We start from the raw sequence: 23,543 nt of genomic DNA on the forward strand, positions 1-23,543 counted from the left end.
ATGACACTAGGGCTGTCTGCTAAGTTCAGAGGACAAGATTCACATCCCTAGGGCCTGATGCTGCCTGCTCTGCAGGGGCCAAGAATTTCACTGACTGGGATGGACTGTTCTCTTGCCTGGAAAGCTAACAGCTCATGCAGATTGGGACAGGGAAGCTACTAGCTCACCAGACAGCCACACAGCAGCCTTTGGATTAAATGTTAAACAAATAAAAACAGGTTTTCTGTCACTTTTACTGACAGAAAGTTGGTTTCAAAGTAAAATTTACTACAGCAATGCCATCAATACCTCAGTAAGAGTAGCCAGTTGAGAGGTATTCACCTCAAACCTGCTCTAGAAGGAGTAACTTTTTCAGGTAACCGAGACATAAATTAAATGACCCCACTAAAGCCTAAGCATAAGCTGCACCCAGAAAAGTAGAATTGTTGTTTTGCAAGTGCCATAGAAACTAAATTGAAAACTAGCACTATTTGTATAGCCACTGGGTAGCCTGCTCTTTACTCCAATCATGTCACAGCAAATTCACCAGCATGAGGAAAGCATTTGTTTCATCGCTGAGTAGTTTCCATGGCAGTGGGAAATGGCTTCCTGAGCAATGCACAGTTACAGACTTGACGTGGGGTCTCTGCAGTTCTCAGGCACTTTGCCATGATTAATTCCAGTGGAGCTGGGTCTTAACAGGCACTTGTGTCAGGAATTGAACAAGAGCAGCACCTCTCCACAGGAATTACTCAGCATCTCACAAAACACAGGGCTATTATTTTTATGCCAAGAAATAGCTCCCAGACTTGACATCTTGCAAGCTCACAATTTTATTTTTTTTTAATAAAAAAAAGCCTCAGCTCTTCACTACTTTAATTGCAGGTATTAGGCCCCTGTAACTGGATCCACAGTCTACATTTGTAGCTATGGATCCTTTACAACAGAGGGGTAGAGTTGGACTTTAGAGATCCTCAAGATTTAGCATGCTGAATAGGAAAATGCCTAAGTCTTGCAAAGTCCTGTAAGCAGGAAGGGGTGTGAATCCCAACCAGCTCAATGTCTTGGGCAATTTATTTTGCTCTCTTTCCAGTTAGGACTGTGCCAAGGAAAGGCAACCACAGTTTCCTTGGCCTCAGAACTGAACAGGGGTGACTGCTGAAGAAAGCAGCATGAGGAAGAGGATTTTCTGCCCTCCTTCCTAGTTTATATTGCAAGAGTTCACTTCTCCCAGAGGAAGGCCCTGTTTCCATTCCCTCCTCTGCCTGAGATGACCGAACTCTTCCTGCTGTCAGCACTTAAAGCCACATTCCCCATTTTCCTGGGATATTTTTCTTACACATCTTTGTGAAAACTGGAGCCTCCAAGGGTTCTCAAGCAGAGCACCTTAAAGGTGAAGGAACTGAAAAATCTTAGTCATTTCTGAAAGTTTTAATAGTTCTTTTGTTCTTTCTGGTTTACATGTTAAAAATGAAATATTTTTTTTTTACTAGTAGCAGTTGTTAGAGGAATAGATATATCTCTTACGTTTATAAAGAATGCATGTGTATTTCATACATAGTTTGTATCATGCCAATATAAAGGACAGATCTTATAGAATCAGCCTTGTCCGTGATGGGGGATATATATATTGGCAAATATTTACTTTGCATGGGAAACTGCAAGCTCTACTCTGTTCTGCAGCAGTAGGAAGTCTTGTATGATTGCTGGCATTCTTGAGAGGGGATTCCAAAACAACTTGGCATCCTGCCCAACAATGTAATGGGCATGTGGATGGAGGCTGGTTAGGGCATGCTCCATGCACTGAACAACCGGTGAAATGTCCTCATTAAGACACATCTTGGACAGCTTTTGTTTCTTTGCTGCATCTGTAAAGCTCAAAAAAAGAAGATCATTTAGTGACAGCCAGGCAAGATGACTTTTAACTCTTCCCCTGCACTGATCTGTACAATTTCACTAAGGAACTGGTATTTCTTCTTTCTGCCTACACAAGAATTTGTAGCAGTTTCTGAGGACCAAGTCCCTGCCCGTAATGACCTTGTGATATCCTTGACCCCAAGAACAGCCTAGTTACCCTTAACTGTGGAACAGTCATGGCAAAACTGGGCCTGTATGGTCTGAGGACAGGCAATCAGCATTTACAGTAGCTCAGAATAAACATAACTATATAAGAGGCAAAGGGAAACTGAAGTGCTGTAGTTGTAAATGAGTCTCTTGTAATGAGGAAACTGCTTTGTGGAAAGTCGTGAAACACAATTATAAAGAAAAAATTTGAGGGACAAGAAAGTCCAAGGATCGACAGACAAGCAGCCCCTGTTCAAGCAGTCTTAGCAAGTGTCTGTCAGACAGGTCCTGAGTGACTTCATCACGACTGGGGACAGCAGAAGCAAAGGGAATTGATCCCTATTTGATTACTAAACAAATAAACAATAATGACAGAAAAACACATCAAGCACATCGATTACATCATCAGATAAAAGTTTGTCTGTTTGGGAGTTTGCTCAAAAGCTTCATGCCAACACGAATAATTAATCATCAACTGAGATTTGAATAAAGCTTCCCAGAACAAGTCTTTCGTGCGGATAGTCATATTGTGATGCAGATGCATTTGAAAAGTAACTTTTCCCATCACAGTCTTTCCAAAAAGTCAGAATGATTAGAAGATACAAAGCTACTTTGCAAAGCTTTCTCAGCAAGAAATGCATTGCTTCTTTTGATACAAATGTCTGGAAATTGCCTCACCTTTCTGAAAATAGTCCTCTCCATATTGCATTTTAATATCAGGGGGAAGCTTATTCCAAATAACCTCCTTCTCTTTCATAATTTTTGTTGGATTGGATAATGCTGTTTTGAACAGTCCAGGTTGAATGCAACAAACCTTAACTCCAAAAGCTTTCATATCTCTCCTGTAACGACAGCCCAATGATTTAATCGCATTACACATTATTAATACTTTGGGATTTTTTGCTGTACTAACACTTTTATTTCTGTCTTTACATGGCACACCAGCACACAAATACTGTGAAGGTTTGTTCATGGTTGTGAACTTTCAGATTGTTATCCCTAAATGAAAGAGGGATGAACTCTCATACCTGCTTCACAGAGTGAGAACACGCATGGGCAGTGACTGTGCAGTAGCTGGCAGAATGTATTTCCCATCCTAGTTCACCTTGCAGTAGCTCATTAGTTATGTGATTTGTCTGTAAGACTGCCTGGCTGCCTAAATGCAAGTGGTTAGAGCCATTTTACATGTGTTAGGAAATCCTTCTCAATCTCTGGCTTATGCTCCAGATCGGTACAGTTCCTTTTGGCCCCACCTCATATCTGTCAGTCCTGTGTGGGTGTCCCAGTATCTAAAATGGCACTATATATTTAGGCACACAAATAGCTCCCCGTCTGTGTTACAAGAGGAAGCCATGGTGGTCCCCAGGATTAGTTTGCTACGTTCTCTAGATCTCTCTAATGATCAGGATAATAAAGAGAAGACACTTTGGAGAAGAAAGCTTAGACGAAAGTTACTATCATGCGATAACTCATGGTATGTGTTTTTTCTGGATGGGCGGCTGCTGGAAGTTTCTAGGTGTACTTTTCAACTAGGAGAATTAGGTTCATATTGCAAAGACTTCTCAGTTCACTTGAGTGGAGCTTCCTCTGCAATAAGGCCTCTGTGCACACTGAGGTAGGCTAGTTGTGAATCGTTAAGAGTACCAACTACACTGCAATAATACTTGAGGACAGCTTGCACGCCCAACAGGCTTTGTACCATTTCAAAAGTGGCATAATCTGTGTTGAGCAAAAGAACTTTTCAGAAGAATTAGTCCAAAGTGTCTAATGTTTTTCAATTTTATACCAAGTGCCAGCATTGTAAATCAGCTCCCAGTCTGCATGTGCCAGATTTTAGTTAGTATATGAGCCTTAGGAAAAAAACAGAGTAGTCTTTCCTCATAGTGAGTGTTATACCTTAAGCTGTCATTAAATCCTTCTACCCCAAACTTTGAAGCAAAATAGCCTCCACCACTGAATGCTAGGCGACCTCCAACACTGGATACATTTACTATCCTTCCCTTTGCTTTTTTTATCAAGGGAAGCATATTTATTGTAACATTTATGAGTCCAATTAAATTAACTTCAATTGGTTCTCTAAAGTGCTCAATATCCAGCCAGTCTGTAGGAGCTGATATCCCCATAATCCCAGCATTATTGACAAGTCCCCAAAGACCTGTAGGGAAAAAAAGAAGAAGAAAGTCAGGAAGCAAATTTTCATCTAATGTGTCAGATTAATTGAAGTGGGTGAGACTTCACAGAAAATCAGTGAGGGACCAAGAAGGCAATACAGATTTGGAGGAATTGCCTGAGAATGTCCTGCAGTATTCAGCCTTATTCTCAGTGTCCAGGTTTTATCACCATGCTTTCCATCACCCTTCGCGTAGTCTTCCTGCTGCCACAGCATTTTGGGCAGGGGATGATGTTGGCTTTTTGTGGGGTAAAGGGCGGTAGACAAAGACCAGGTGTGGCAAAGAGCAACTATATTGGGTGACAGGTACCAACTATATTGGTACAGGTAGATTGTCCTGAGACACAGGTAAGTGTGCCCTGATTCTGGGATGGGTGAGGTGCCAGGACAATAAAGAACAGCTCTTGATAACAAAAAAAAATTTAAAATCCTTCTCAAAGGTTTGAAAACAAGATGGGAACTGTGTGACAGGGAAGGCTTTTGCTATTCTTTTTACCCCCACTGACATTTTCTGTTGTAGCAGAGAACTTATGCCTCACATTGACTGACATGCCCCAGCTGGAAATGGGAAGGACTGTTTGTTTTTTTTCTAAATGAACAGCCAGCTCCAAAAAATGAGGTGGAGGCAAGGAAAAACCACTAGATTGATTTGAAAACATTTCTGAGCTCTCAGAAGTGGGAGGGGAAAATACAGAAATGTAAAACCAGTTCTTCTCTTGTATCAGTTGTTAGAGTTGTGTGAATGAATACTTTTGCTGGTCTGATCTTACTCATAGTTTTTCTTGGGGAAAAAATCACTTTTGGCCTGAAACCAAGCACAGTTTCAAATAAAAGCAATTTGGCAAGTTAAAAGCAATTTTATGAAGAGATGAAAGGTTGAATGGAGATTGGAATTTAGCATGAAGTATAATTGGTACTATGGCACATCATAATAGACCAGATTTAAGACTCAACGTTAGCAGAATTCAGCCCATAGGATCTTGGACCTTTGTAAACTTCTGCAATACCACTTTTACTGAAACCAATTAGCATCAGTAATAGCAGCAGCATCTTGTACTGCACAACTTGCTGGGTCAGAGATATGGGATTTTTCTATTTTTCAGATGGTCTGCAAGCAATATTCCAAAATATATTCAGATTTATTCAATGAAGTTCATATGTAATTTTTGCTTTTGATAGAATGAGTGATTACTTACTGATCATTTATTATATGTATTCAATTCTTAAAATAAAAACTCTTTAAACTTGTTAAGTGGAATTTATTTAATTTGTTCCCTAGCTGGGTAACAGCATGGGAGGTGCTGAGCACTCGTGCCATAACCCAGATAAGCATGTGAGTGCAAACAGTCCCAACGAAGGTTCCAGGAACTGGTTCCTGTTCTGACAATGATGTATTGATAAGCCTGACTTTTTGAGCACATTCCCAAATAGTTACCTACCACTAACTAGATGTATAAAACATCCCTCTAGTGAGATCTTCTTCCATGTTTCTGGAAGGGGTCAAGACATGCACACACACTTGTCAACTGTCAGTTAAATTAAGCTGTGAACGTAGCATGGTGTTTTTAGGAAAACTCTGCTGCCTTCTTTTTTTTAAAGACAGATATCCTGGCACTCACCTTCTGACTGAACTTCAGCTTTGACCCTTGCAGCCACTTTTTTAATACTGTCTGAATCTCTCACATCTAGCAGCACTGTCTGAAGCTGCTTCGAGGTCACAGCTTTTAACTCCTTGGCTCCTGTTTCAGTCAGACAGCTGGCAAAAACACGGAATCCCTTTTTATCAAAAACCTTTGCTGCCATATTTCCAAATCCTGTGTCACATCCAGTGATGAATATGTATTTTCCGGTAAGATTTGTAACCTTCATCCTCCTTCTTGCCCTCCAATGCCACCACAGAGAGATGATGCCAAGAAAGAATAATACGTAGTAAAGCATTTTTTTACTGAAGTCTTCTGGACACGTTCTCCTGAAATGAAAAAAAAAAAAAAAAAGGTGCTAGTTTTTCAGGGATTGTTAGTTAGTTGGTTTTTTTTCTTTTTTTTCTTGAGTTGGCTAACTGCAACTATTCAGAGAAGCAGGCACAATTCAGAGCAGTGGCCTCCTTGTGCTAAAACAAACAAACAAAGTCCTTCCTTGAGCAGAAATGAGGACTGGAGATTGTAATAAGGTTACAAAGAATAATGCTGTCCATATTAGGTTACTGCTGCCAGGTCAGTAAGCTCCCATTGAACGTATCTGGGAGAAATGCTGACTAGAAAAGTGTAGCAAAAATGAAATGGAAACCAGAAAAAAAAAAAGAATGGAAACCAACAGAAATGTCTGAACTTAGTGTCAGTTCATAGAAAATTAAAGAGTGAGACTGGAGCCAGCTGGCAACAAATGGTCAAGCAAGATCAGCAGGACCCAGAACCTTTCTTGTTACTGTGGTCATGTATGCAATGCTAGCCACGAAAAATTATTTACTTTATTTTACTAAAACCTTTGGTTGCCAGTGCCAGACTCTCAAGAAAGAGAGTAGCAATTACTGCCTCCTTGCCTCTCAAGAAATACATCCCCCTCAGCTAGGCTGTGGGAGTGTGCATGTGATGGTCCCTGAGCATAGGAAGGAGGGTGCAGGTTGGAACATTTTGCCTGCCGGAGTGAAGCTCAGGCAGTGTGACAACATCAGTACTGCAAAATATGTTTGGAAAGAGCCTGCATATCTGGGATTATACTCCAATTGACTTAATAGTGCACTTGTAAGTAACTATTGATGATGGATGAAATTCCGCTTAGAGAAAACAATTCAGTTATACTTCTTCATAAGTGCTCATGGTCCAGAAAACAGGAGATGCCTAATGCAATTGACTAAAAAAATAGTTTTAACTAGATGTAAAGGAGTACAGACCTTTTTAGAGATTGCTTACAGACAATCCATCTCTGCAGGGCAAGACACAACGAAGTTGCATTTACTATGGTCAAATTCTCCTCTGGCAAAACCTAATTTAAAAGGAAATTGCAAGCACCTGACATGTTTTTAAATATCGTAATAGGAACAGGAATACTGCTTTTATTTTCTGCACGTAGAACTGCTTTCTGCTCTGACATGGGAGGTTCAATATATCTCCATTTTTATCGCAAGCCCCATGGCTGCTCATGGTGCTTGTTTACATAAATATGTATGCTGGTGAAATGCAGCTTCTTGTGCTGGCTGGAAGTTACCCAGGGTGTTGCAAAAGTTGCAATGCAGAGATGCTAGTTTTTGTTGCTTAACTTCCTCTGCAGCATCAGTAGTGAAGAAAGTATGAAGAAGTGATTAGGTAACCGCCTCCCCTGTGTAGTATTTCAAACTTCCTTTAAGACAAGGAAATTTTTCTCTCGGCATATGTATGCACGCACAGCAGACCCAGCACAGCAGCCGGCTTTCCTTCTCTTGCAACCCTTATTAAAATTACCATTCTCTTTATAATACCCCTTGCTCTGCTCGGAGTTGCCCCATTCCTTCGCAGCCTTCCTTCGCCTGCAGCTGACTAGCGGCCTGGGCAGTCCCTGGCTGTTCCGCCTGAGAGCCAGAGCCAGCCTGGCTGCGCGGAGACATGCCCTCCTTGGCACAGAGGCACCGCTTCCCTGCCGCTCCTGTCCTCCCACACATCCCTGCCCCTGGAGCTCAGCCATGCCGGACACCTGCACCTCGCACACGTGTGCTGGAGCCTGTGCAGGCTCCGGCCATGGTGGCAAACCAGGAGGCCCAGGGACGGAGGTTGGAGAAGAGTTCCTCCAGAGAAAAAGGGGAGGCAGAACTGTGTTTCATCACGCCCTACATCAACTATAAAGTAGATACAAAACATAACTAGTAAATGAGCAGAAACAAAATGGAGTTTTGGCCTGATCTGCAACCTCGTCAATAAATAAAAATAAAAGCCAACCTATCTAGACTGAGGGAAAAGGCCTGTTTTTGCCATGGCTACAGGCACATCTACAAGCATGGGCCTTAGACGATCAGGGTTAACTTCTGGTCCCTGTGATCCTTAATCAATGGCTTGGTGGGACTTTATATCAAATTAATAAAGTGCTGAAATTACAAGGTTTTCAGTTAGACGGCTTTGTACAGGCTGTGTTTCCAACTCCAGCCTGCCAGGGAGACTGACAGGTCCAGTGCCTGCCCACAGCTTTGCAATGTAAAGATCTACCTCCAATTTTTTTATAGGGGCCACAAACCAAAAAAGGAAAAAAACAAAGGGCTCCTCAAGAAAAAATGTATTTTTCCCTGGTTTCCAGGAGGGAGAGTGATAAGAAGCATTCAGTCAGAAGCCCCAAAGGCATCTGAGTGGTGGCGTTGAAGAGTGGTTGGGAAAGGGAGCGGAGGCGCAGGGGACAGGGAGGCTCATGGGGACGTGCCACCTTCTGACAGGAACAGGCGAGGTGACCTGGGGCCGGTTGCCCAGAGGGTAGGGCAGGCACTCTCAGAGAAGTCTTTTTGAAGGGATTATTTTTTTTTTTTTTTTTTTTAAATTTTAACAAGGTGAGTCACTTTATTTTGATATGAAAGTTATAGTTTGCATTTAAAATTTACTGGCTTGGTTTGTTTTGTTTTTTAGAAGTGTTGTTGCTACCTCTGCTATTTTTATTTGCACCAGTGTTTGGAATGGAGAAAAAAAGTCCTTACCAGCTTCTAGACTTGGGTAGGATCAACAGGATAAGTGAGTGCATGTCCTGCTTCTGGTATTTTCCAAGAGCAGATGGTGAGAGGCTAACTATAGAAACAAGGCAAGTTACTAGAGATTAAGTCCCTTGCTGCCTACCTCCTGGCCTCCCTGCTGGACCCACTCCAGATGGTATTTTGCAGTTTCAGTACAGCATATTTTTGTGACCAAGAAATAAATATACCATGACTTCCTGTCTCTGATCGTGATTTAGACCACGGGAGGAGAAACAAGTTTGTTTCTTTCTTTGTGCTAGCCTCCCACCTGGAGGTATCCTCTCCCAATAATCACCGACTTGGACTTTTTACTTTCCATAACAAGAGAAAGTCATGTTCACAGAAACACCCCCTCTGTGCTTGGAGGTGCTTTCCTAATTTCACCGTAAGGAAAGTATCTGCTATTCCCCATTTCAGTATGAAGAAATGTAGTTTGACTGAAAAAAAAAAAAAAAAGGAAATTGACTTCTTATCGACAAACAGCTTTTTGCTTGCAGCAAAAATGATAAAACTCAGCCATCAAAAGAGGAAGTCTTGCTCTTATGTGCAAAAAGGAGGTTTCCATGTAGAACACTTGCTAAAGATCTTTGGAAAGGACAGTAACTTTCAAAATCACGCTGCATTGAAGGAAATAATGTACATATGCACCTCATGAGATTGACATAATTCCATTTTTAATAGCATAAATCACAAATCACTAAGCTCAGTGTAAAATTCACTTTGCGTTGTACAAAGTGAATACTAAGTCATGTTTGTGTAACTGCTGTGGTGCCAAGAAAAGAATGAAGACACAGCATGTGGGTACTTGTCAGCCTGACTAACTGTGAGTGTGTGGTGACCTTCCCTGCAGCTTCCCACTCCTCCAGTCTCTGCCCTGATCAGAGTGTCACAGAGGACGTTGTTCTCTTCCAGACCAATTATGTTGGTTTTGTCCTCTAGATACCTTTATAACTGTGATAATTTTTTTTTTAGATGAATTTCATAAAGAGTATTTAACAAGTGACACTCCAAGAACAGATATGGAAGTCATCTGTCTATTAATTCAAGCTGCAAACTGTACCTACTTTATTTCAATGTCCCTTACCTTACCTCAAGGTACCAAAAGAGAGCTGTAACTTGCTGTTATTTAGAGTTCACTTTACTTTCACCTTCATACTATTCAGGTGAAAAAATTGTGCTAGCATGTGGAGCAAAATAACAAAAAAATTTTCAAAAACTGAGAGAAATAAAGAAGCGAACAAAGTGTTTTCCTTTGTTTTTCAAAGGAGCAGAGGACAGGAAGATAAAGCATCATGCAGAAGCAGAAGTGTACTACAATACTGAGATCTGCCTTACACTTCTGACACTCTGAGGTGCTATCACTGTAAGTGGCACAATTAAGATGGAGATTATACTCAAGTGAAAAATCCAGGGTCTGGCTTCTTGGGCCCGGAACCACTGTATGCTAGTTACAGAAATAAATTTGGCTATGAATGGTTAAAAAATAAATTAATGAAGCGTAAGAGCTGTCTGCTCAATGCCTTCTGTCAGGTAAGAGAGTCCAGACTGCTGTACTTGCATACAGACTTCAGCGCAATACACAGCAACAAGCTGCTCATCTGGAGTCTCAGCCTGCAGTGGCAGACTGAGTCTATTCACCGGGTGGAAAACTGTGGCCGCCTACTCCTCCATAGCTGTGAGCACTCAGTGCTAAATTTCTGGCTAACTTTAGAAAGCCTTGGAAGCATTTTATTTGATTGCTGCTACTAGCTGTTGGCCATGCTGGAATAAAGATCAATAGGTTATAGACTACAGTTTAGAGCTGAGGAGTCCTGTGCCAAAACAGTGTGTGGGCTTTCATTTCTTACTGAGAAATTATCTGTACGAGAATAACTAAGATTAATTTTTATCCACTTCCTCTTATGAACTGTTGGAAAAAATCCAGAGAAGAGAGGATAACTTCATTTGGAATGGTAATATGCTGGAATAAATGGCTACTCAAATTGAGGGAAGAAGCAGTTATTTTACTGCGTTTGGCTCAATGAATTGTGATCTTTTTCTTCCTGTGCAAAGAGGTATTAAAATGACATGAGCTGTAAGCAAAATGTTTCCCTTCAACTCAGACCACAACTGAGGGAAATTATCCTGACAGTACATCTTTCATGAACTAAATAGTATCTATAGCCTACCAAAAATCAGAGATTTTGCATGTGTCTCCTATGGGAATTCAGGGATGGGAGCATCTCTTTTCAGTCTCCTTGATTTACTGAAGTCCTGCTCTCTATTGTTTCAGTTCAGTGGCTAATTCTTCATTCACTGAAGGGCTGACTCTAGCAACAGAAACCGAGTTTTCCCTTCCTAGGACATCAGAAGGAAACAAAGTACAAGAGGGCTTGAGGAGATGGAGTGGATTTGGCTAGTTTTTCCACTAGCAGCTGTAAGAGGGGAAGGTGACTCTGTGGGAGCGGGATCAAAACTGAGTGCGTTATGTTCTCCGCTTTGCTCTACACGGATGGATGATTTTTCAGCATAGATTCATTTTTATGGCCCATGTCATAAAGTCAGGTCAGAATTTATTAATCTTCAGGATTTTTTGTAAGGATGAGTTGAGAGAAGTGGAGGTTTAGAAGGGAGCAGAGCCCTTCAAAAAGGTTGGGGTAGTCTGTGGTCTCAGCTCCAATTCATCACTGCCTTAATCTACTTCATTATCAGTGTGAAACAGGCTCTGCACACACTTTCTGAATGCTTAGACGAGCAAAGTCTTTAAGTGAAAAGACTTAAGTGATTTGTGTAAAGCTAAAATTATATTCTGTCTCTGGCAAGCCAAGCCTTGTCTGGAGATGCATGCTAAGTGTGAGCTGTGCTAAAGTACCTTGAAAAGCAAAGGCGTTGCATGACCTTTGGCCACGTTGATCCTGAAGAAGCTGTCAGGGGAGAATGAAGCAAAGCAGAGTTTTGCTCCACCATATAATTTTTCTTTCAGCCTTTCCACTCCTGTGCCCTGCACTGCAAGTAACTTTTTTTTTTCCTTTGGCTCTGTGATGTGGTGGACAAGATGATTAGCACTGTGACATCTCAGATAGATAGTGTTATTCTCAAAGCTGTGCTGTGTACATTAGCATAGATGGAGACTTTTTATTAAGAAAATGGGAGAAGGCACCAGGTTTGTGTTTGGTTATGCTGTCACTGTGAACACAGTAATGATGCTAAACAAGGAAAATAGAGTTCCGCTCAGCTACATTTAATTGTGATGCACTTTTGTGCATGAGGCTTTATCATAGAAAATTTGAGAGCACAGAAGACTTGAGGGGAGCTGACAGTCACTAAGATTATGGCATTGCCTTTCTATCTTGTCCTATCAGTCAGGGCTCTCTGTAGTGAGAACTGGTTTCAGAGGGAAACTAAACCATGTTTGCCATTTCCCTCTAAACTCTGTGGTGACATTGGCTGAGGTCATAGCATTGTCCTCACTGATGTCCCTTGTTGAAAAATCCATGGAGGACTCATCTCCAATGAGAATTCACTACTTACTACTCAGGAGCTTCCACGTTGTAAAATCTTCTTCTTAAAGGAAGACTGGCATAATATTAGAAGCCATGGGGAGAGGGACAAGCTATGGGTTAGAAAACAAAGCTTTTGAGCAAGTTTTTAATCTGAATTTAGCTTAATCTCTGAACCAATTTTCATATTATTCAGCTGATGTTGCTATTTACCACAGGAACAGTAGTGTAACCGAATTATTGCATGGCTAATAAAGTAATTCTGTACTAATGCTGATAAAATAATGTTATAATAATCTCTTACTGTACATTCATTGTGAGCTTTTTTTTTTTTTCCAGAGAACCGTCTGGTCTCCTCGTGTATAATTGCTTTCCAAGTGCCCTGACTTGTGAGATTACATTAGTCAAATTTAAACCCTCCATTAGATGTCAGTGAACTGTAACCATTATGACCGCATGGTTATTGACCCAGGTGCAAATAACCAATGCCTAATTTAAAGATTCAGTTCTGACAAATGGGTTAGAATAATGAAAACATGATGGGAAATGGTTGGGTGCTTCACTGACTAATTGAACAGGATCCTTGCAATTTATTCTATGATACAAGATTTTTCACAGCCACGGGTGAGTAACAAATCTATCATGTTTAATGTTTCAGAGTTAACTGATGAAACTTCCTGAACTGAAAGGTACCTGTATTTTTCCTTCAGAACAATTTAAGCTAAATGCTAAATTCCCTTTGCACAGTTAGTGAGATTTTTCTTTTTTCTTTTTTTCTTTTTTTTTAATGGGACTGTTTGAAGAACAAGACATTCACGTTCTATTTTGAAGCAAAATGAATTTCTGCATGTATGCTATCATTAATATCGGAGGAACCTAGTTTTAAAGAAAAATGAAGGATAGCGCTTTCAGGGCCAGTTTTCATTGTTGTTTCCCCCCCCCCTTCCCCCCTTTATGTTAAATAAAGATCTGACCTGAATAAAGATGTGATTTGAAAAAGATTTCAAAGGGCTTTGGATCAGGTCCTAATGTTACTTCATTCTATAGGATATGTTCCTTTGTTAGCATTTTCCAAGTGTTACTTGTTTAAAGCAGGATTTTGAGTTCCTTAAAGATTTTTGTTTATCAAAAATCCAGCATCCATACCTTAATTGGCTAGAGTAAAATGCTATTTCACTTAGTGCAGCTTCTGAGGTATTCTCTGCTTCTAGTTTGTACTTTGCACACACAGGCGTAGACGGGATGATCTAATCCCTTCTATTACCTCTGATTTCTATTATCTAAATAATTTTTAATGCAGACATCAGCAACAGTATTTTTCAAGATGTTGTAAGTGATCCCCAGTTAAATATTCAGACCCTGAGGAAGGTTATTTTAATATTCTAATAGAGCATGCTAATCTGCTATACTAATCTGTTTAAGTCAGCTAATGAATGATGCCTGCTGGACAGGATAGTATGTGGATAGTATTTGATGTGTTGAGCATTAGAAAATACAGGAAAAATGTGTTACCTTTCAAAAATGTGGAACAGTCACAATTTTATTGGAAAAGTGACATCATTCCAGAAAGTTTAGCTCTAGCAAGTGTTTGTAACTAGAATCCTTATTCAAGTCTGTCAATCATTGGGGTTTTTTTTCCGCTTTTCCTATTATTTAAAACTGTATCAGCATTCAGGCTTAAAAAATCAGTTGCAAAATACAATTCATAGTGTTAAAATACAGTGTCAGAGTAAGTGCTGAAATGAGACTTCCCAGCATGATGTTCTTATACCGATTGATTTTTACCATGTTCCATTACAAAATCTTGTATAGATGTTATGATTGCAAAGTCAAATAATAAATAGCTGAAAGAGGATAGGCAGAGAGTGACTTTCCTTTGCTTTACTCTTGCCTTCTTCATCAATTTACAATATGACATTATCCCTTATCTTTCTGAAGCAGAAACACAGGGGGGGTGCTTTTTAACTACTTCATAGCTTTTCACTGCGAGCCACATTCAGTAGTACGGTTCAAATGATTTATATCACTTAATTTAAATAGGTTTATACTTCCATGAAGTCGTAAAGTATTTTAAAGCTGCTGGAATGTGTGTGTAAATACCACCCTTAAAGTTTAGATCTATTCTGATAGCAGAGCAGGTAGGAACATCACTTCTTCACTCCGGCAGAACATGTTTTCATAATCCAGGTGACATTTCCAATTATACTAATTTCAGTATAAAATCAGCAGCTTATCTATTAGCTCAGCTTTCTTTATACAGTTCCATTACTTGTGTGCTAAACAGTGCAAAGCAGCCAGTACTAGATCTAGAAGCAAATGATGGCTTCATGTTTAAGGACAAACTGCTAGTAAAATTACCATTGTGGTGAACTTTATTTTTCAGAAAAAAAAATGAGCGTATGGTTGCAGTTGGTATCTTCTGGGTATTCCTAATTCAGCCAAAGATGCTTTAATAATTTGAATCAAAAATCTGAAAAGCTTTAACATAGATACAAACACTGTGATTTGATTATTTTTCTCACACTGATGGCCGCCTTTGAAATGTATTAATTCTTTACTTTTTTAACTGTGTCGTTCCTAAAAACATATACTTAAGGTTAAAAAAACTGGCCAGCTTTAGGCCAATTGCATATTTAAGTTGTATTTTCCTTAGAATCATGTCACTGTGAAGGGCTCCCCAGTCTGTGCTACCACTGTCAAACTTCTTTGTAAATGGAGAAAAAGTCTGTGTTTTCAGACCTCCAGCTCCAACCTCACAACTGAATTGACGTATAAAAAAACCCCATTGTCTTGAGAGTGTGATGACTGACAAAACTGCCAAAAATGAGCTGGCTGTTTTCTTTTTTTTCTTAAGAAACTTCTGGAACTTTAGGATTATTTGAACAAACAGTTTTCAGAAATCTTCTGTTTGAGACTATTTCAATCAATCAGACACAGCAAAAGGCAGGAGGGAGGGAGCAGAATAAGCTCTGTGTTTTCACTGAAGAAGTAAGTGAAAATTTTTTTCCCACTTGGGGAAAATTGTCACTCTCATCTTCAGTGAAAACACAATCTCAAGGGACTTAAAGCTGCCAGGAATCTATGCTTGCTCTTTTTGGGAGGCTACATTTATTTCAGTATAAACTGAACGTCACCTGGAATTTAAGCCCTTGTTAAATCCTCTTCCATATGCTTGATGCAAATACAGCTGAAGTGAAATTTAATGATTTGCAGATAGGTCCCATGTGAAACAGTGATACGTATATGATGCTTTCCTTTCTTTGTGGACAGAAGCAGGTGTTACATGCTTTCTCTGTTATGCAAAAGAGCAGAAAGAGAACTTGGAACTGTACTCATGGTAGAGACTTTAGCTAAAGAAGTACCATAACTTGTTCAGCCCATTTGCCATCTGTCTCAGAGAATGGAAAAATTATGATTCAAATTGTAACTTTTTTCACTGTATGTGGCAATGAGTTAAAAGCTCTTGTGATTTTATGTTGTAAGTGACTATTCTAGTCCTGGCCAGACATTTTGCTATTGCAGTGGTGATTTGGCTTTACATATTTATTTAAGCAGGGAATTTTGGTCACAATTTAGGGGGTCACAGAATGTGAGGGGGGCAGAATTTACTGACCAGTGGATGAATAAATTGTCTCTGCTCATCAGAAACTTTTAGGCAAGAAAAACTATATCCATAGAGTAGCAATCAATGAACCAATGTCCAAATGAATGGGTGTACTGAATAAAGTTCTGCAGAGGTCTGTCTTGCTTCTGGTATAATCCAGTAATATTGATAATGATGGTGATTACACAATGGAGAATATCCTTATTAAATTTGATCATGACATAAAGGTAGGACAGACTGCAGATATGCTGAAGAACAGGACTAGAAGTCAAAATCCCCTTAACAAACAGGTAAAATGGGCTGAAGAATGTAAGGTGCTATTAAATATGGACAATAGCAGGCAGGATTAATCAACTGTAAAAATACAGTTTGGAAAGCAACTGGCTCTGTAGCAAACTGCTTGCAAAAAGTGAGTGACTTTGGTGGATTACAAACTGAATGTGAATCAACAGAGTGATACTTCTGTTAAAAAAACAAATGTCATACTGGGTTTCATAAACAGGAATATGATCTGTGAAACGTGAAATAATCCTTCTCCTTTGCTCAGTGTTTGTAAGACTGGTGCTGCGGTGCTGTAGTGCTATTACGCACTCATCACTTCAAGAAAGATGTGCTAGAATCCAGAGAAGACCAGTGGAAATTATCAGAGGTTTAGGAAGTACACCCTACCAAGGAAAATTGAATGGGTTGCTTTCTTCATCTGAAGAGGGAGACTTTCTAGTATTATTCAAATAAATACAGCCTACTTACAAAGTGGAAAGGAATGTTATGTTCCAGATCCTTGGTGGATTGCACTAGAAGTAGGGGTTTAAATTATGACAGGTAAGATTCAGATTACACATTAGGAAAAAAATATTTTAGCAATAAGGATAGCGAAGCACTAATCACCTGGGGAGTTCTTCAGGCATCTTTGATAAGCATCAGTTAAAATGAAAGAAGAATAACTGAACTTTACCTTGCTTAGAATTAATCAGGAGACTGGTCCTTCCAGCCTGATTTACTGATGATTCAGTGATGTGCCAAGAGATATACACATAAAATTCAGGAAAAGAGGATAAAAAAAAAGAGAAAGGTTTGGTTGGGAGTCAGCAGTTCTTGAAGGCCAGTTTGGAGGGAAAAGTGACAAAAATGAAAGACTGGGGCTTTATGGGAAGTGAAATTATTAAAAGTCACACACACATCATGAACCACTGGACTAGCACCTATTATGCCGCTCCATTTCAATCTAGGAACGGATGTATTTCCTTCATGCTTTGGTAATTTCAGAGTCAAGCTTCTTCTCAGCCCCTCCCACTGGTAAGGAACTGCCCACCTGCAGCTAATCACACAGCTGTTGCCAGTATGAAGGATTTGGGTAGTTTTAAGACCATTAGGAGAAAAGAAGTGGTTCCTTTAGAGGGCTAAGTAGGTAAAGACTCAGCTGGCTGGGAAGTTAGGTGGGGTAACACAAATAATCTGTGGAAATGCGTTTTTTACACAGAAGACTTCTTGTGTTATTTGGGTAAAAGTTGTTAAAGCTTTGATACCTGAATGTGTTGTAATATGCTTAATATGAGAGGTTGTGAGAGGTTTATACAGAAGTATAAACATACAAACATTGATGTTTAATGACTGGAATAAGGTATTGTAACTACACTTTGGGATACATTACATTAAACAAAGGTGTGGATGAGATGACTTTGGTTATGAAAGGGCATGTTTTGGGAAGGGTTTCTACAGTACTTTTCTCTAGGTGCCATCTTGGGTGCCAGGCCTACCTGGCCAAAACTAGCACTACCTGCGGATTTTGCTTTAACAAAAACATGTTAACTTTGTCTCCTTATTTCTTCTCATGTACGACATCTGCTTGGCATGCCAGTGTGACTAGTTAGGAATAAACCTGTTCAGAGGAGCAAGTCTGCTGGTTAACTCATCCCAGCCAGGAGCTGTGGGTGTGCAGCTGGTGGTGGTGATGCCGCAGATGTTGGTGTGGCCCTGGGGTCCCCCGCCACCCCGACTGTCCCCCTGTCATGGTCCTGCTGGCTGCTGCCGGCTGGGACGGGACAAGGCAGAGGCAGGTCTCCTCCTTATAACTGAGGCAGGATCTGTCATATTAATATCTCAGCCTATAACCTGCGGATGTCACCTGCACAAAAGCAGTAGTTTATTTTAATAGAGCCATTAATGGGGACAGGGCTGTTTGCGGTGGGCTGCAAAGCCCTGCGGAGCGGCCCTCACTCGAGGCAGGAGGCGTTAAAGCCTTTCAGAGGCCTCGCACTTAGGGGTGAGTTGGGCATGCTTCTCTGAGGTGATTTTCTGCTCTGTAGTTTCACTGTGTCTGGGACATCCATTCTGTTATAACTTGTGCTGTAATCAGTGGCATTGCCCTGGGATAATGAGGGCAAAACTGAGGTAAGCAGGAGTCTAATGCAATACTGTTGTATGTTTACAGACAAACGTATGCTGATGCTCTTTCCTGCCCCCCCATCTCTTCAGGACTTCTGATTTAAGTAACTAACCATCATGTCTGACCCTGTTGTTCTGCGTAGCATCAAGAGATTGGGAGAGGATAACTCTGCTTTTGACTTGGATGGCAAATGTAAGAAGTTTATTCATCAGTCACCTCCTTATTTTATAAAGCACATAAAATAGGTGGTGGGTGGTCTAAATGGAGCAAATAGCCTACAGAATACAAAGCAAATAGTCTGTGGAATAAATACAGAGTTTTATGGTACCTGCTGCTATGGGTATACTGCCTGCAAAACAACTTTTGTGTAAAAACTACTGACAATCTCTACTCATGGACAATCTTTACTTATCAGCCTACAAGTTCACGGTATCTGCCTAGGTTTTTATACTCAGCATTTTGGTATACAAGCAAAAGGCCTTTCCTGGGGGGGGGGTGGGGAAGTTCTGTCTTCCACAGTTTCTAGAGCTGCTTTCAAGAAACACATATATCTGTAGTCATACTTATATTAGGCAGAATTCTTATGATCTGTTGCTATGTGAAGCTCTGCATTCCTTCTCATCAGAGCTTTTCCTCTTTTCTTCCATTTTTCCTTTGCAATGTGCACTGTTCCATTTTGCCAATTGAAATGCGGCAAAAGTCAAGGAGAAACGATGAGAAACTGCTAAATATTTTGAATGCTGTTTATAAGACTTGAGAAAAGCCAACAAAGAGAGGGGCATTTAATATTTATACCGAATGTAAGGTACAAAGGAAAACAAAACAGTTGCACATAATGGAAGATAAATTGCAATATCTTGCAATGTACGTGCTCCTCGCATAGAGCAAAAAGGGTTCACAAAAGGATTCCAGCACTCAGATATCACCAGATACCCTAAGCATATGTACTTTTTGTATTTGCAAATTCCTTGACAGCTGTGGCCTAATCCTGGAAGTGTTAAGCTTTCATTAAAAACAGCCTCCTAGGACCCAATGAAATGCTTCAGACCATGCATGAAATAGCCCATGTTCTGAACACTGGCCTTACTGGGATTTACAAATGTGGCATTCACTCCCAGTTTCACCTGCATCATCACAAAAATAGGTGTGCTCTGGTCAGCTCTGAACAAAACACAGCTTGAGGAGGAGGGATGCTTTTTTTTATCTTGGGATCTCTCTTTTTCTTTTTTTTTTTTTTTCTTTTAATTCATCATATGTATTGTTAGAACAATCAAGCTGGATAAAAACTACACAGTTTTACTTTGCTTGAAATACTTTATGACAGATTACCTCCAGAAAACGGGAGACTTATATTGAAAGACAGTCCCTCTCTCTTGGAACTATTCTTCACCAACAAAAAGAAATCAAAGCAAACCGTACTAGACTGAGTTACAGTGATTTCCCCCCCCCAGCCTAGACAACAGCTCAGGTTTAAGGCAGCCCAGCCTCAGTCTCTTTCATTCCATGGGAACGATTCGTCTACCTTTTGTTAAAACTTGTGGCATGCAGCAAAATTCTTCACATAACCACATATATCATGAAATTTCAGACAATAAACAAACTTTTTTCAAGACCTTATAACTGATTTTTAATGACAGCCCTCTTCAAGCCTCTCTCCCTGCTATATAGCAGCACAGACTTTCAGCTATAACTTGATCTGTGGTGTCTGTTGTTATTTTTAAAATTTAGTAGTTACTGATTGATGCTAAGTCTGTATTTAAAATCTAGTATCATTTACTGTTTGGGTTTGGGATTTCCTTCCAATCTTTATCTGTCTTTATACATCTTTATAGGATGTCTCATAGGACTGTGTCCATAACAGTAGAGTCTGAACACATGTGGAGTGTTCAGTCTGAGCTTGAACTGAGCCTTGATTGTGGTTATCTTTGTAGAGATTGACTGATATCTGTAAACATAAAAGCAGCTGTTGCATTAGAAGGCAATACGTGTGCTTTTTTTGCTCTGACAATAGAAACTGAATAAGAGCTTCATGTGCAGAAGATGTTATGTTGCCACTTCCTGTCTCTCTGTGTTAGCTAGATAATTCCTTTGGTTTTAACCATCCTCATCAAATCTCTTTCATTTTGCTGGGATTATTCTAGATTAGATAATCTGTTCAACAGATTCAAAGGTCTGTTTTTGTTAGGAACTTCAAATCTATTGTTATATCTGGTAAGAAGATAGTGTAGGAAATTATTCTTTGAATAGCTTGAATGTATTCTTAAAATCAAAGCTGGTATGCTAGATTCTGCAGATGATTTTAAAGTCTGCAGTGCAGCAGCAGCAACCTCAGCTCCATGACTATGAAAAAACCCAATGTGAATGTTTTCTGAAACTCTGCTCTCTCCCCAGTATATTGCTACCCCAGCACACTGCTCTGCATCCTGCTGGGATGAGCAGCCATCTACATGCTGAAGCAGTACAGATCTCCCTGCTCCCCTCCCCTGCTGTGTTTTGTTATAAAACTTCTCACTTGGGCTGCTAACTAAAGGCAGTTTCAATGCATGGGGCATTGTGGGCTTTAATATTGGTGAAGAGCGGGGAGGAATGACAAGAAAAGGGAGTGAATAGGTTAAGGGGGTATGTCCTTCTACTTCAGGGACAGAAAACTATTCTTCTCTTCCAGCCACTTACTTAGAACTCCCAGATTGCCCAGATTTATCTAGCTGGTCTTAGGGGGTTGTTTTTTTTCTGCTAGTTTGTCTTATGTACTTGTGGCTTTTACTTTTTATGGGATTTTGGCAAAAGACTTTCTATTGGGACCAAAGCTATTCTTCTTTTCACAGTTGGGGGTTTTTTTTGGCCTATCAAATGAGTTTGTCTTTGGTTTCTCAGTTTCCTTGGAAATGCACTATGTTTTCTGCTTAATGTACTGAGCAGTTTGTTGAACTGCTAAAGTACCTTTCCCAAAGCAAATATCATTGCTTTAAAACCTTACTGGCATTCTGCTGATTGATCTCATCTCCAGTGAGGTTTGTTTCAATAAGCATCTTTTGTAGTTATTAGTAAGAATTAGCCCTCTCTGGATCAACCCTTAAACACATCTGTAGGTGTAGTTAAGAGCCAGCTTTAGTTGGGAGCATTTTGAGTACAATTTTTCATCACTTGAATCAAGTGTCAGACTTCCTCATGCTTAACTTCTACTGTGTTCTCACAATACCAGTAAAAACTTGAATTTTTGACAATGTTCTTCAGCTTTCCCTTGATGCTGTGCTTTTTTCAAATTATAAAATTTCTTTCTTAAATGCCTTAATTCCTCTTCCAAAATTTTTTGAGCATTCAAAGATTACTATAGCTTTTTTTCTTTAGGGTTAATAAATTCTTTCATCTTCCCTACATTCTTTTCTTTTCTATAAAAATCATATTCTGTCCTCTTTTTCTACTTTTTCCTCTACTTGAGCAATAGTGTGAACTGTTACTCATCTGTTTCTTTTTTTTCAAATTAAGCATAGGTAACATAATTCCAAATTCTCCTCCTGCTTAAAAACTTCTGTCCTGCAAGAGCTGGCCCACAGCTCCTTGCATTCTTGAATAGCATTCATACACTCATTTCCCTCTTCAAGTTCATAGATTAGGGTTTCTTCACTTTTGAAGAATATTTATTTTGCTCTCTAAATTGATATGACTCAGAAAGCTATTCCACCAGACTCTTTCGTTCCTCCCAGTAGCCAATTCCTTCATTCTTTTGCAAAACCCTCTGCGTTATCAGCCTGCAGAGGAAGCTTTCTCTAAACCTTAACTTTTCTGATAAACCCTGGAGAATCTTCTAGGACTGGTTTCAAACCACTACAGCTGTTACCAGCCACCAAACAGATGTTTCTTTTTCCTTTGCCACTGGCGATTCTTTGTAATAATAATTTTACAAATTAGAACCTTCCTGGAAAATGTCTGGATTCTTGGGACACACGTATGTCCTTATCAAAAGAATATTTTCTTTTTACCATCCCCAATTAACAAACAGAGCAGAATAAAACCAATAGAATCATTGTTAGCTAAAGCCAAATAAAGTTATCTTACTAACCCCCAAAAGGATATGTAATCAGCTGTTCCCTCAGTCCCAAACTCAGACTGCTTCCATCTAACATTGTTGCCTTGGGAAATGCAAAACTCTCAAGATAATGGAAAAGCCTTCTTCCCTTGGGTAAGATGGAGGCAAAATTTGTGGTTGCGGTGACTTCTTTGCACCTTCTATGAATCGTGATGCAAAGTTCCTCCTCTGTGTTCGCTCTGTGAGACAGGCCTGTGCATGCTCAGTGTTGTGTCACTAGATGTGAAGAAAGGAAGGCACTGTTTGAAAAGCATACCATGGTTCTGAACCTGATGCTGAGTGGCCAAGTGCATCGTAAACGAGCAAGGTGCACAAACCCAGTGCCTTAGATTACCCAATCTGTGCTCTTTATTCATTGTCATCTCAAGTGATGTACAGCAAATATTTTCTACCTCAGCCCTTGTGATGACGCTTCTTTGGGGCCCCTGCCAACACAAGCTGTGCTTTACGTATGATGCATTTAACAACATCTCTTGAAAGGGAGCTAAATCCAGACCTGTCCTGGGGACTAAGGAGTTGCCCTACAGCATAATTATATCTTGTAGTATAATTCCATTTCTCTAAGCTATGGTTCCTTAGAGGGTATCCCAAGAATAGACATCAGTGAGTAGTTCATCTTACCCTCCAGGGGCAGAGCTGCCCCTCTACCACAGGATTTGCAGTCTCTTAAGTTGTTGGAAGACAAGAGTGAAGAGCTACTGCTGCTCCTTTCAGGGAGTATGCATGGACTGCCAGTAGAATAGTATTCCTCAATGAGAGAGTGTCCAAGAGAACTAGTTGAATACTAGCAAACAGTTTGCAATGAAAATGAGATGACTTTTGGCAAATGTCCTGAATAATGTATTTAGTTAAAACCATTTTGTTATCTGGGGGATTGAAAACTCGAGACTACTTCTTCAATAGAGAGCAGGCATTAATTGATATGAACTTACTAAGGCATTTTTGAACCCATGTCAGTTCATGTCCCTGGCTAGATATATCAGTGGGAATAAAATGCTTATAACTCAGGAATGATCGAGTCCCATGGGGTTCTAGGGTTTATGTTTCTCATGTCTACAGAAGATTATGTACCTTAACAATAATTATTAACTAG

The 23,543-nt window shown here is 40.0% G+C and overlaps 2 protein-coding genes across 3 annotated transcripts in view; one reads left to right on the forward strand and one right to left on the reverse strand.

Moving 5' to 3' along the window:
• Positions 1-779: 779 nt before the first annotated feature.
• LOC142031301 (dehydrogenase/reductase SDR family member 9-like) overlaps positions 780-23,543 on the reverse strand; it is a 37,823-nt gene continuing 15,059 nt past the window's right edge. For both annotated transcript variants that reach the window (XM_075028521.1, XM_075028520.1), the window contains exons 2-5: positions 5,833-6,182; positions 3,940-4,198; positions 2,722-2,885; positions 780-1,847 (exon numbers count right to left, since the gene is read on the reverse strand). In XM_075028521.1, coding sequence (XP_074884622.1) covers positions 1,621-1,847; positions 2,722-2,885; positions 3,940-4,198; positions 5,833-6,151 — 969 coding nt within the window. In that variant the 5' untranslated portion in view covers positions 6,152-6,182 and the 3' untranslated portion in view covers positions 780-1,620. The remainder of the gene's footprint in view (positions 1,848-2,721; positions 2,886-3,939; positions 4,199-5,832; positions 6,183-23,543) is intronic.
• Positions 18,480-23,543, forward strand: part of ABCB11 (ATP binding cassette subfamily B member 11) — a 48,653-nt gene continuing 43,589 nt past the window's right edge. Inside the window, exon 1 of the mRNA XM_075028522.1 lies at positions 18,480-18,555. Coding sequence (XP_074884623.1) covers positions 18,480-18,555 — 76 coding nt within the window. The remainder of the gene's footprint in view (positions 18,556-23,543) is intronic.

Source organism: Buteo buteo, chromosome 5, assembly GCF_964188355.1.
Source record: "Buteo buteo chromosome 5, bButBut1.hap1.1, whole genome shotgun sequence".
NCBI lineage: Eukaryota > Metazoa > Chordata > Aves > Accipitriformes > Accipitridae > Buteo > Buteo buteo.